The following is a 14,939-nucleotide window of genomic DNA, read 5'->3' on the forward strand; positions in this document are numbered from 1 at the left end:
ATTGCTTCTCACAACACAGTACATAGACCAAAAGCACTGAACTAAGAATAGCCTCCAAGTATTTCTCTGTAGTGAAATTCTTTGAGAGACTTAACAAGGTCACCTACACAATTCAGGATTTCTGTGTTTCAGAATATCCATACACAGGAACATTCACAGCACGAGAGATTGTTTGGAAGGTAACCAACTTGATTAGTTATCTTGAACTAAATGTGTGTGTACATACACACATAAAATTATATATATACACATACACAGAAAGAGAGACTGTGTGCACGCATGCGGGCACGGAAAGGGACATATCTAAAAGCTTGACAGCTAAAATTCTATTACAAGTAGTGTCCACAATTCAAGTTAAACTCAATTCCAGTAAAAGCCTAACAAGGCTTTGTTTTGGACTGGATCATTATTACATCAAAAACTCAACGCCACTCTTTAGTACTATGGACTTGCCAAGTGACACAAACTTGACAATATCATTTCAAGGGACAGTTTTGTTTAGAAGTGGAATAAATCTCAGCAAAAGTTACATTTGCATTTTTCCTGGAGGATACACAAATAAAATCCTCAGACAAACCTAACAAAATTAAGGCAACCTAGAAGGCTCATCATACACTTTATCAGCTTAAACTTTAGTATAGAAAGGAACTGATACCACAGAGTTCACTTACCCAATAATAAAACAAGAAACTGCTGTTCCTAAAAAGGCGTAAGCCAAAATGGACCCCAAATTTCTGAAAAAGTGTCTCTGCATAGAAGAAAGAGGTTTATAGACTTGTTTAAAGTAAGTTATAGCACCTGTTCAGAAACATACAGTGCACTACTACACTTGCATTAACACACAGAAACACCCCTCCATTCCAGAGAAAGGCTTCAATTACTGCAATGTAAATTCTGCCTAACCTCAATAAATTGAATAAACCAAATCTGAACCATGTATTAAATCCTTCATGGAGCTTACTGACAGTAAGCTTTCCAGACAGATGTATTCATTAGGGATGCAAGAGTTAGCTGCAAAACTAAAATCCAGCATCAATTCATGGCATCTTCAAGCAAGAGCAGAATCCGGGCCCTTCTGCCATTTGGCGTCTGGCAAATCCCCCGTGGGATTCAGGTTTGGGTCTACTTCTCAGCATAATTTACTGCATTTTGAATATGTGAGAAGGACCAAAACAATTCATAGCAGGGCATCTTTTACTTTAAATGGAATTGGCATTAACCTCTGGCAACATTCAAAGGAAAACAAATCAGCAAGATTAAATAGAGATTAATGTGTTTATAGTAAAACATACAAGTATTTTCTCTTAAAACAATATGACCTAACCATCCTAACTGGAGGAAATCAGATTATTTTTTTTCCCTACTGCCATAAAAAAAAAAAGTTTGAAATGGAGACTGTACACTTGAACAAATTAGCAGTGCCACACTGGGGGGGGGGAGGGGGGTGGAAAGGTTTTTTTCCTCAGAAAATTATTACACTTACTTTCTTCAGGCTATAACCAGCATGAAAAATAATAGGAGGCAACAGAATGTTGAAAAAAACTTCTGGGTCAAATGTTACCTAAAAAATAAAATAGGAAAATTCAATTAGAAACAGACATACACAATTTGTTAGGTCTTTCTCCTCTTTCCTTTTCTGACAAGTACTATTTTTTCTTGTTGAAATAGCAAACAGCTGGCTAAGCAGACCCTCCAAAATACTGGCCAGCTCTACACACATACAGCAGCAAAAAGCTGCAGCTCTTCATGGTAAACAGCATCTAGAAAAACAGACGTTACTTCAAAGATAGTCTTGCAACAGTCCTAAATGCAGTCCTCCTATTGAAATTCAAAAAAATTCTAACAGAAATTACATTGGAGAATATAACTCTTCTTGTGGTACAGGGTATTAATGTATTTGCAGATGAAATGCTATTTAAGCTTATGGTTTTTTGCAAGTCAAGCCCCTGCACAGCTGTTATAAATCAATCAAGACAGAGACAAGACTGGTTTTTGGGAAATGGGATCATCCATCACTTCCACATATTTCAGTGGAAGCTCCGGATATCCATGAAAGACTACACTAGCATAAGGAACAAAACCTGACATTTAAAACCCAAGCAGAAGACCTGCACACATGGGAGACCAACTAGATTCTCTTCACCTCCTGTCTAAGCACAGGTCAGAGGACGAAGCGTGCCCTCCCAGAATAGTTTTCATTTCAGCTAACTTCAGATGTCTACAGCAGACAGGTAGATACAAACAGCCACCTAAGCTCTCCTCATAGTCAGCAGAAAGAAGCATTTTTAGGTTACAAGCCTAAAGTCTCAATCCTATACTTCAAAGTCCAGCTTTGATACACACAAAAGGTGGTAAATTCCTGCCACTGAATAAGAATCCAAACAGCAGATCTGAGCACCAGTCGATAGATGAATTTCACTTCCAATACCAGACTGTCATTTGGTGGATTATAGGAATGTAAACAGTAAGTATTTCCTGACAACAAATAGATTAAGAAACCCTAGGGGGAAAAACAAAACAAAACCCAAACGGTAAGAAACAATCACTTTTCACCAAGAAATGATCATTTTTCCTTATATTGTATTACACAAGCCAGCATCAGGCTTTTTTTGTTCAGCTGGTCTTTGTGAATTCTAAAGATATTAGAAATGTACATTAAGTCTTAAAGCAGCAATCAAGGGCTTTGGGAAAGAACTACACACATGCAACAGAGCACAGTTTCGCTGGCAGCAATACAATACAGAAGGTGCTTTTGAATTAAGCATTAACGTGCTGTTGCTATCACGAACACAGACACTTGATGCTACCAAACATTAAATGGAACGGAGAGGGGAGGAGGAGGGGAAGCAGAGATAAAGGCGAAGCACTCAGCCAGGCACAGGCAATGGTCTGCCCTCACCTTCCGCAACATGTCGTTTTGCTCCACGTTGTGGATCTTCCCAGGGCTGATTTCCCCTTTGAGCGTATATTCAAAGAACTTCCCGCTGACGTTGACCAGCAGGGTTGTGAACGGCCTGTCCTCCTGCGAGCAGCTGAACGGCTTGTCATGGCCGCTGGTGGAGGGGGTCCCGTATCTCAAGATCACCCCGACTATGAGTCCTGCAAGAGAGAAAAATCCCTGAGGCTGATTTGCTACTCCCGTACCCAACTTTCTAGTTTAAGGCATAACACATGAACCTCACCAGTGTACGTGCATCTTCCACATTTTGCTACCGGTTTCCTGCAAAGGAAGCGAGGCCCCGAGCACATTAAAACTCCCAGTATACCTGTAAAGTCTGGTGTCTGCCTGAAGTGACAAACAAAATACTCTGGTTTGTGTCTTTTCTTCCTCACCCTCATTCACACATCCAAGGCGCAAACCCTGAGTTGCACTAGAGGCTAAACACTATGACACATAAAATACATTTCACCTGCGTAAGGACAGAAGTGAGTAGACACACCATTGTCAGCAAATAACTATGGCTGCAAACCTGTGACCATAACTGAGCTGAAAGAGTGGTGTTTCCTTTAATATTTTAGGGCTAGAGCAAGGATGCAGCTCCTCTGCCTGGCAATTCTAAGCAAGCAAACAGTGCTTGTTGCACAATCTCCTTCGTACTCTGCAAACTTCGCAACTAAAATTCGTATGACATGAACAAAGAAGGCAGCTACATGCCTTTTGCAAGCATTTTCACATTTCACAAAACCAAAAGCAAAGGTAAAAATGTACAATCGTAAGAGACCTGAGATTCAGGAATACAAGAAGAATTACTCAGCCAGTCCAGATAAAATCCAACCAGAAAACGCTAAAAGGGATGCATCAAACACAGTGACAAAAAATAATTTGTAACCTAATGGAAGGGCCATGTCAGGAGACTGGAGCAGCACAACTGAGCACCGTTCCTTCTACAATGCACTAAGAAAAGAACAAGGCTTCAGTTCTGTGGAGAGAACGTGTAAGAACAGTCACAGTGGTTTCAGTCTGGTAAGTAAACAAATTGATGCCCCACTTACTGAAGGCTCCCCTGTCGCCTTAGGATGATCTGCGATTTAATCCTCGTTCCAGACAACTGCAAGATGAAGATGGATGTTTGACCCTTTGTTGACAAGTCAGTAGTCAATGCTGGTTTTGCTCCCTGTGACCCTCACTCTGCATCCACAGATCCGTTTCCCCAGACGGTAAATGAAGTTGACAGGTCATAACCAGAGAATAAATGAGGTACAACAAAGAAAAAAAATCCTATCACACACCACAAAAAAACCCCAAAAAACAAAAACCCAAACAAACAAAACAGACTTCTCTTTATGGCATAGTGCAAAGACTAACCGAACTGTACCCGAAAAAAGCCAACCAAAAGAACACATCTCTTTCTCCAAGTTCAGAGTGGAAAAATAGTTTTAATGCAAGAGAAGGTACAGCAGGTAGTAGCTGTGACACTGCTGGGCAGCTCATCTTCAGCCCTGTTTCTCTACAGAGAACATAGGAGCAACAAGATAATTAAAAAGTAACTGGAAGATGTATTTTATTTAGGAAAGAGAACTACATACTTGAGGAGAACAGAGGGGAACAAAACCCCTCAGCAAGATAAATCTCCTTAGTGAAATTTCAAATGCTGACAATTTAAATGCAGAGGTTTATACAAGCATGCTCCTAACGGCCCCGGAGCATTTTACAGCTACGTGTGCCAGATGCAGCAGAAATGCAGCTCTGCACAAAGTGACTGATTAGGGCCAGTCACCTCCAAGCCACTTGCACCACCAGCTATGGTTAGAGACATCTTCCCCAACCCAGCCAGGCAAGCAGCCAAAGCTTTCTGCTGCCCTCACCCCCCTCACACCTAGGAATAGCAAGGCTCACAGAACAGATCAGGAAGACTGTCAGTGTTAAAAAACCTGATCTAACCAGCATCAGCCAGAAACCCTGTAGTAAACCAGAAACCAGACTAAAACTGAACAGATGAGCTTATACATAGCAGTGGCACAACGCCAGATCTACACTGCTACTAAGCTGAGAACAGAGAGGGGGACACGACAGACGTAATAGCTTCTTAGGCTCAGGGACTGCCCTTGGCGAATGCGTCGCAAAAGCAGATGGAAACCCCCATTGCTATTGCGTTAGCAAGAGGCACTGGAGAGCAGGATGAGATTGCGTTATACAGCTGGATATAATCCACTCACACATTTTCCCCCTGTAATGAAATAACCCGTTATTTTAAAACAAGCTTTGAGGATATGCCAATTATATCCATAACCGGTACATAGTGCTTGAGGCAAAGCATCCTTTAACCCTCAGTGTCCCACGGCCCAACTAACACAGCTACAGGGAAACACCCTGCTTTCATACACCTTCTGCTGATAAAATCCAAAACTGGACGCCCTTTGCACTGAGTACCACACGGTTTAGGAACATCTAATCCTTTCTGCCAGGCTGGAATTAGATGACCTGACCAGGGTGGCCAGTGTCAAGACAAGAAGCCAACAGAAGCAGTCAAGCAGCTAAAGCTACCATGGCTCAGTCATTAAAAGAAATAGGTAAGAAAACAGAAGTGGCCCAAGGAGGCCACATAAATTCCATCGCCAGCTTCACGAGCAAAAAATACTAGGCTTCTGGTAGTTCAAAAGGTGAGTTAGAAGAAAGTTCCCCGACCTCACAGAAGTGCAGGCATACTGCTATATTTGTCATACAGTGCCAAAATAATAGGGTTTGAACATTGAAGTGCAGTGCGTCAGCTGGACACATTTGACAGACATGAGCTGCAGAAATCCTGACTTAATGCTTTTCCAAAAAAAAATTTAAAGTCTTTATGGAAAACCGTATGCAAGTATTTTCAGTTTCCCAATGAACATCAAGTCTTTCACACACTAAAAAGTTACTGAACTTGTTAGATGATTTCTACATCCCATCTCACCTGATAAAGAAACTTTAACAAAGTTTATATATTTAGTCAGCCCTCGAGGTCCCAAAAAACCCAAGCGCTTTTTAGGCAGACCAGACAGCCTGATTTACAGCTTCAGAAAGGGTGCCCCTCTAAGCTGCCTGCCATTAGGCGTTACACGGAAGGCCAGGGCAGTCTCTGTAAGTTCTCTCTGGATACTTGATTTCAACCATTTCCAAAACGTCAGAGGTGCAGCTGCAGAACAAAAACAGAAGAGACCTGGAATTGCTCAATGGACAAACCTAGTGGGATACATGAGACTTACTTCTAGGCTGTTAACACAAGCATAAATTCAGTATAGCTCTGATGCTTATTTGGAAGCAAGGGGAGGGATGGATGCTGGAGGCTAGGAACGGATACCGAAGAATCAGTACACAAACTTCATGTTACTCCTGCACCACAGGGTCTCACTGAAGAGCTTATGTAGAACCTGGATCAACAGAGCAATATTTATCTGACCGCTTAAGAACATTATAACTCTTAAAACGAGAAGCCTCTAGGGCCACTAATCCAGCACTGTCTTTTACCGCAAGACTGTCACAAAAGAAAAAAAGCTAGAAATGGGCTACAAATGCTTCAAAATTTGAGAAGAGCCTTACTTTCAAAGTTTTGGTTTGTGGTAACTGTTTGAGCAGTGATGTAGATTTGCCCTTGCAAGACTCAGGAAGTATAATCTCAAAAATTAATACTTAATGCCCTGCGTGCATGACTTGCATTCTCACTTTTAACAGAGCAAGCATTTATACCGGTATCTTACCTGTCCAATGCTGATCACACAGCTGGTACACAAAGAACATCTTACTGGAAATGAAGTGTTAAAAAGCTGGGAATATTTTTTCCTTTTTAAAACAAATCACTGCAGATATTAAAAAAACATTGACGTTGGCTATGTCTGAAGTCTAATCTCACAATACACCATTTTAAATGGCATATTTACTTTTGGTTTTGTTTGAGCACAGAAATCACTGAAGTGAGAATATGAATTCAGGTAGGCACAAGCAATTGTGAGTGCCTGTTCCTGGCCAGAGCCGTCCTCTGCGTGGTTTCCAGCCCAGCTCTCTGCTGGAGAACCAGCCCTGAGGCTGCAGGGAGCTTCAGCAGGCTGCAGGAACCAGAGGCGTTTGCACTCTACGATACAGAGTTCAACCCCTGAATTCAAACTGTGTGTCACTGGGCTGGATCAATCTGTGAACTCAAACCTGCTTAGATACGGTTTCTTTCACACGCTCCTGGTAAAGAGCCAGGCACCAAACGTTGAGGCTCTTTCCCTACACAGGGCAGTTTGTATTAACCACCTTCCAGCCTGAAGGAGACTCCGTGGAGATCTTAGTGCTGTTTGCAGTTACCGGCTGGGGAGACAAGGAAGACAAGGACAGACTCTACTGAAAAGTACACGGTGATTAAGACTAAAAACAACAAACTTGTTGCAACGCAGGGGAAAAACATCAGGTAAGGTTTGGGGTTTTGTTTTTTAAGCAAAGAAGCGGCTAAGCACCAGAACAGGCTGTCTACAAAGGCTGTATAATGTCCACCCTTGCACATAGCCAAAACTCATGTCTGGCCCGGAGCGACGCAAGCTGTGGAGGGCTGCTGTAAGCAGAGGGCTGGACGAGAGTCCCTCCAGAGGTCCTGCTCAGCCCAGGTTATTCTGCCATTCATACTCTTTCCCACCAACATTCGAACCTGGCAGACAGGTACTTTATGTTGCAAAGATGTCTTTAAAAGCAACTTTGTTGCTGCCTGGGTCAGTCTTGGGGATTTCTGTTGCTTTGGAGTTGGTGTTTCTTTTGTTCAAGTGACAGACTGCACTGCTGACTCAAAAATTAAGTCGGAGGAAAATTAAGTCGGCAGTATGAGTGTGATCGTAAAAGTCAACGCGATCCAGCAAACAGGGAACAGGATGCTTTTACCTCCTCAGTCCACCCTGACTTGCCCCCCGCCCCACAACTCAGCCTCTGGAAAACAGGCGCGGGGGGAGGGGGGGGCTGACCAGAAGAGGTTTAACTACTGCTGATAGAATCATAGGTTGGAAAAGACCTCTAAGATCATCAGGTCCAACCATCCACCCAACACCACCATGCCTACTAAACCATGTCCAGAAGTGCCACATCTACATGTTTTTTAAACACCTCCAGGGATGGGGACTCAACCGCCTCCCTGGGCAGCCTGTTCCAATGTCTGACCACTCTTTCAGTAAAGAAATTTCTCCTAATATCCAATCTAAACCTCCCCTGGCACAACTTGAGGCCACTGCCTCTCGTCCTATCGCTGGTTACCTGGGAGGAGAGACCAACACCTGCCTCACTACAACCTCCTTTCAGGTAGCTGGAGAGAGCAATAAGGTCCCCCTCTCAGCCTCCTCTTCTCCACACTAAACAGCCCCAGATCCCTCAGCCAATCCTCATAAGACTTGTTCTCCAGACCCCTCACCAGCCTCATTGCCCTTCTCTGGACACGCTCCGGCACCTCAATGTCCTTCTTGTAGTCAGGGGCCCAAAACTGAACACAGCACTCCAGGTGCGGCCTCACCAGTGCCAAGTACAGGAGCACGATCACTTCCCTGCTGCTGCTGGCCACACTACTCCTGACACAAGCCAGGATGCCATTGGCCTTCTTGGCCACCTGGGCACACTGCTGGCTTATGGTCAGCTGGCTGTCGACCAACACCCCAAGGTCCTTTTCCACCAGGCAGCTTTCCAGCCACTCCTCCCCAGGCCTGCAGCATTGCATGGGGTTGTTGTGACCCAAGTGCAGGACCCGGCACTTGGCCTTGTTGAACCTCATACAGTTGACCTCAGCCCATCGATCTGTCCAGATCCCTCTGCAGAGCCTTCCTACCCTCAAGCAGATCGACACTCCTACCCAATTTGGTGTCATCTGCAGACTTACTGAGGGAGCACTCAATCCCCTCATCCAGATCATTGATAAAGATGTTAAATAAGACCGGACTCAAAACTGAGCCCTGGGGAACACCACGTGTGACCGGCCGCCAGCTGGATTTAACTCCATTCACCACCACCCTCTGCGCTTGACCATTCAGCCAGTTCTTTATCCAGCAAAGAGTACACCCATCCAAACCATGGGCAGCTGGTTTCTGCAGGAGGATACTGTGGGGAACAGTGTCAAAGCCTTACTGAAGTCCAGGTGGATGACATCCATAGCCTTACCTTCACCCACTGTTAATGCCACATAGATACAGAAAAGCAGACACTGTGATCAGCAGAGAAAGCACTTCCTAGTAGTCTTTTTTTTTTTTTTTTTTTAGGGTGAAATCAGTAAATTTCAAAAGCAATGCTACAGCAGACCATTGCCTCGCTTGTCGAGCTGGACAGCGCTGGCAGCAGTGAAACCCCGTCTCCCCTCAGCGCAGCCCACACAGGGAAGCAGGGTAGCACATTCTGGGTACTCACACACGAGATTCCTCCTGGTGCAGGGTGATGACGAGTATAATACCTGTTTGCTTTTTAAAAAACACATAAAGAACACGCAAAAAGCATTTCTTACATTTGAAAGTCTAGATTTCCTCCCTCCATACTCCCAAACTACACTTTTTACCAGCTTGAAGCCAAAGAAACAAAGATGAAGAAAAACTTGGCAAGAAGGATGAAAGCAAGCCTTGTAAGTATTTTCAAGGCAAAAGACTAATAATAGTAATAATACAGAGTATTTATCACACAGCTTGTTTTACTATAGGATGTTTATGTACAACAAGACACCACAGTTGGAAAGCTTTACTTCAAATAGCCTAACACACCAACAGAGAAAGCATTTTTCCTAATATAGGGTCAACCTTTGGACCTCAGAGTTCATACCTTCAAATTTAACAGTGATTTATAAGCAAGTTTCAGCACTTCTTACAAAGTAATTCAAGCATCGTTTCTGGTCCAGAACTGAGCCAGTAATGTTGCACATTAAAAAAAAAAAGAAATCAGATCAAACATCAAACATTACATATCACCTCCAGAAGCACCAGCAACCCCACTCTCTATGTGACTTGTTTGCCATTCATTGTGCTGCCCCGTACAGAAGCGCAGAGGAACACTGCTATAAGACCCCTTGAAGAAGGGTTAAGCAAGTGACTGCAGAGCTCCAGATCTCCGTTTGTGTCTCGTGTCTCGCACTCAGCACTGCTGATCTATTAGCTCCTTTTGTAACGGTGCAACGCTGCCAGCATGGCATTCATCAGCTTGTCACATCACTGCAGAAGATGCGAGACTCGAAAAATGAGAAGCCTGTTTAGAAATTCATCCTTGTCTTTGGCGGTTTATGTTCAGCAGTGTACACACAAGACAAGTTCTCACTGCATTTCAGTTTGAAAACAAAAAAGTACCCAAAAAATCCACGCACACACACAAAAAGCATTTTTCAATAGGGAATAGAGACAGGTAGGAAATTTTGGGGATATCCAAAACCTGAAATGGTGAATAACAGATTCAAGGTCACGTTTTGTCATTTCCTTAGGGTATTTTAGATAAGGAAGTTAAAAGACAGTAAACAAGCTGGTAATTCTTCCTTGTAGTCACACACAGCATACTGCTGTCATGGGCATCTTTGTAATAAGCATTTTATTCACTTTTTAAATAAGCCAAGCTAAGCATAGTTTTGGATTTAAATAAACAGGTTACTCAGAAAAAGAAGTTACTGGGACACTATGCAGAACCAAATGTCTAATTAACTCACTGGCATTGCACTGCCTGACATGTGTGCACTGTGTGCACCCTCGCCTTCTCGCAAGCCTTGGGTTCCAAAAAACACACAAGAGTCTCTGCAATGGTAAAAAATGCCTTTCAATAACTGTTGCTTTGTTTTTTCCTAGGGGAACTAATTCTTTTTCAGGTTGCATCATTTTATTATGACTTATGTACTCATAGGTATAATGAAACAGTTCAGAAAATGTTATGAACTAAAGAAGCAGACAGATATTTGTTATTCTGTAATGTGCATTCTTATTGATGATGGGGTTAAAGAACAGGTTTAAGGCAGAAAAAAGTAATTTAAAAATACAACTATCGAGAGATTTAAACAGAAGACTGCTTTGGAATTTCAGTAGTTAATTTCTGAAGAATAATTAAGTTTCACATGTAGCTTCACATTTGCACAGGATAGTTTATAACTTCAGAAAAATTAGTTTGTTCAAAATAAGATGGCAAACATGACCATAAAAACATGTAAGTAAGAAAAATTGCTCCCTGTATTCTCCCCTAGAATCTAAAATTCCAGAAAAGAGTTAAAAAAATAAAAACCCCCAACAAACCACCACCCCACATCATTTATTGAACTGCCTAAAAACTGAAGGCTCAGCCCTGGAAGAAACTGCTGTCCTGTGATAAGGACATGTGGTCCGTGGTCCAAGCACAGGACGGTGAGTCAAGGCTCCTGACCCAACTCTCAACTTTAGCAGTGACTCAGTAGAAAAGCTCAGACCAGTCACAGTAGACAATTTAAAGAGACACTCTCAATTTAGAAACAAGATAGCACAGTTATAAAAGGTTTTATCAGAGATTACAAAGAAGCTCAGAGTCTGCAACTCCTCTCAGCTGTCCTTGTTCACGTTTTCAAGTTCATTTACCACATAAACATTGCTTCATGCAACAGATTTAACAAAGCGTTTGCTGTTAAAAATTTTATAAATAGCATTTAAAAAGATTCTTTATACTTCCAAAATACAAGTATTCCTCCTTAGCTATAACACCCAAAGCAGTGAAAGCCAAACACCTACTAATACCACACACATTCCCAGAGGCGTGAGCAGCAATGGGCAACCACAAAGACACCAACCTCTGCTGCCCTGTGGCTCCCTCGCCTTGCCCCATGCAGAACTGACTCCCTAATGGGGCACCAGCTCCAACTGGTCCCAGTCCTTTGCAGCAGGAGCAGAGCCTACGTGTTTCTTTTAACATGGACTTCTAAGCCAGTCGAGGAAAAGCCCCAAGCACTGCGATTCTTTCCCCCAGGCACATTGGTGACCGCACTAGCAGGCACCCAAGAACAAACAACAGCAGGAGCAGCAGCAGCTTTGTGGTATATCACAGAAAACTTCCTTATTTAATCATTGTGTTTCATTGCTGCTTTTCTCCCTATTCGCATATGCATGCTAGAAACACTCAGCATATCTCAGACAGGAGGCCACAAGTTACTCAGAGTTCAAAAAAGAATAACGTCAAGCCTCTTGTTATAAAAAGCTTTACAGTAATATCACCTGGTTCAGGCACTAGCAAGAAATGAAGCTTCCCAGTTTAAAAGAAAAAAATACCCCCTAAATTATTATTCCCCCCCTAAAACATCCTGTAAAGCTTCAGAAGGAGTGATTAATCTGTCATTGCAAGGATTCAGGCTTCAATCTGCAACCCAATTGAAACTCATTAAGCAGCACCAATCTCTTTGCTGACACTGTCATTTAATTCTGAAGGTTTGACATAAGAAGACGATGAAGGGGGAAGGGGCAGGAAATAGATCCAACTCAGCACTGCTTTGGATTCAAAGACCCCACAACAGCTATAGGGACAGCTGTTGACTACAGATAAGCCTGTTTTCTTACTATGAGCAATTCTGCATCCCAGCCTCGGGCCTTTGCTCATTTGAAAGATATTTAAAGTGATGGATATGTTTGGAGGCCTTTACCCTAAAAAATATTTCTGGGAGTTTCTAATTAGGACAGAGGGGCTAGCAAAGTCTTAGGAAAAAAAGAACAGCAAGAACTTTGAGCAAGGTGAATTAACGAAAATCTGCATCATAAAGGTTTTCAGTTGTCTCAGGGAGAGCTTCTCAGTACTTCTCTCTTCCCAAAGGCCTTGCTGCCCTAAGTCCCATCCATTTACTGACAACACAATCTCCTACCTGTAGAACAGACAACGGTTTCGAGTTGACTGAGTTTTCAAGCAAATCTTTATTGCTGAGGCAAGACCTACGCTCTGAAGCTGCAGGCAGAAGACAAACCAGCACTTGTAAACAAGACGGTTTGTGGCTTACAGGGAAATGCACCCACCCAAAAGACAGAAATAGCGTCAAAATGACAACTCCGGCTTTCTGTGATCATTATGGCTGACCATAGCAGTCCTCTTATCGCAACATCTAAACACACACAGTCTTGAGAGAAGAGCTGTTCCATCTCATAGGGGCAACCTGCTACTTAGAGACTTACAGAGCTGTCCCAAAGCAGAGCTGAGAAGCCACAGGCTCCTGCTGTTTCTCCATTCTGGGTGACTGCGCTGAGCACAGGCACTTTGGTGGCCATGGCCTTCCCACAAACACACCACAATTCACAATCCCACTCTGCAGTTGTTTAATCCGCTGACCCAGCTACTCTGACATCCATCCCACTTTGCATGCTAGGAACCAAAAAAAGCCAGAAAACGCTCTTCTAGGACCTTATGAACTGATGAACAGAGGATCAAAGAAATTGACTATTTTTTGCTCAATACTGCATTTTCTGCTTTCATATATAGTGTAAAATTTAAGCAGTTTTTTCAGTACTAACTGCAGAAGCCATGCTGCCACAGCCTGCAGTGCATGAGCAGTTTTATGACATTTCTGTCTTCCTGACTGATTTCCATGAGCTATAGAGGAAGAAAAAAAGATCGCACTTTGGGCTGGAACAAGAAAGACAGCCAAAAGCTCAGCCTGCTCACAAGCAGCACAGTGTGGATTGCAGCTGTGGGACCTCTGGATGATCTCCCACACAGCCTGTTGCCACCCTCCTCCTTTCCTCCTAAACTGGTACAAGCTTTACCTTACTCCAGCCAAACTCATCCCACGCCTCCCAGTTACTAACTTCTTGCTCTGCTCCCACTACAGCCTGATGCCTCCTTACCTGTTCCTGACAGAGCTCAGGTGCTGCTCTGGCCTGACTTTTTTTGCCATCCTTTCCAGCCTTTTTTAGCATCAGTGGTGCCAGCATGGTACCTGAGCAATCGGATTCACTCTGGCTCTCCTCTGCACCCCACCTTGTCTCTAACCCCAGCACGTCTCACTAGTGGCACAGATGTGGCTGGGAACCTAGGACTTCATGTCCTCTCCTAGTCCAAAGGCGCCAGATGAGCGCTACTAAGATCAGATTTATTAGTGGTAAAGAGCAGCCACTCTCCACTACATGGAAAAATCTGACCCCCTGACACCACAGGGCCTTGATGCAGCACATCTTGGCAGGACAGAAAAAAGTAAAACATCCTTCCAAAGGCTGATCTCGCTTACATGAGCCGAACCACTGCACACCCCATGAGCTTGCTCTTATCCTAACCATGTTAAGTGCATAAAGCTATTTATTTACGCTGTCTTTTGGCTATGCATTCCTCTCCCCTCTATACTCTCAAGCAAATGCAGCTTCAAGAGCAAACATAACAGAGCCCCAGATTGAATCAGCAGGTTTTCCCAGGCAAACTACTTCAACACAACAAATCCCAGTCCCACACTAAATTTTTGAGTTTGGACATACACAAAATAATCACTATAAAACAATTCTTGCATACGAACGTAGATGGTATCTTCTTTCAGGAAAATACCAAGTCAAAAGAAGGATCTTTATGTCGTGTGCTTCACACCACTGCACCTTCAGGGCTGCTTCAGATAAGCGCCACCAACGAACGTACCCTCCAAACTTCCTGAAGCTGTTTCTCATGACACAATTTTTTATCAGGACAAGGGGTTAACTATGTGTAACTAATTCCGTTAAAAAATTGCTTAAGTCAACTTGTTTTTAAAAGAATTAGCTGCACCTGGTATGTATAAACACCTGGGAACCTGCACATTTGCCATCAGAAGCATGAACTCCCACTTCCCTTGAAACTAGAGGGCAGGGGACGGACTCACACCCACGCACACAAGGTAGCACAGAGAGTAAGCAGGCCATGAAACCAAGCACTGCTGCTCACCACGCCTGTCCTTTACCATTTTTCCATACACCAGCTTAAGTAATCAGCCACATTACTCCTCCGATGTAACCTTCACAGCCTTTTCTTTTTACTTTTCCATTTAGATTTTTCAAGTGAAATACAGCATCAGCTGATGCTGGCTTCACTTCACTTTCAC

General features: G+C 43.2%; 1 protein-coding gene across 2 annotated transcripts in view; it reads right to left on the minus strand.

Moving 5' to 3' along the window:
• Nucleotides 1-14,939, minus strand: part of SLC9A7 (solute carrier family 9 member A7) — a 72,439-nt gene that overhangs the window by 36,246 nt on the left and 21,254 nt on the right. For both annotated transcript variants that reach the window (XM_075427431.1, XM_075427420.1), the window contains exons 2-4: nt 2,900-3,099; nt 1,484-1,561; nt 672-748 (exon numbers count right to left, since the gene is read on the minus strand). In XM_075427431.1, the coding sequence (XP_075283546.1) occupies nt 672-748; nt 1,484-1,561; nt 2,900-3,099 (355 nt within the window). The remainder of the gene's footprint in view (nt 1-671; nt 749-1,483; nt 1,562-2,899; nt 3,100-14,939) is intronic.

The sequence above is a fragment of the Opisthocomus hoazin genome, chromosome 1, assembly GCF_030867145.1.
Source record: "Opisthocomus hoazin isolate bOpiHoa1 chromosome 1, bOpiHoa1.hap1, whole genome shotgun sequence".
NCBI lineage: Eukaryota > Metazoa > Chordata > Aves > Opisthocomiformes > Opisthocomidae > Opisthocomus > Opisthocomus hoazin.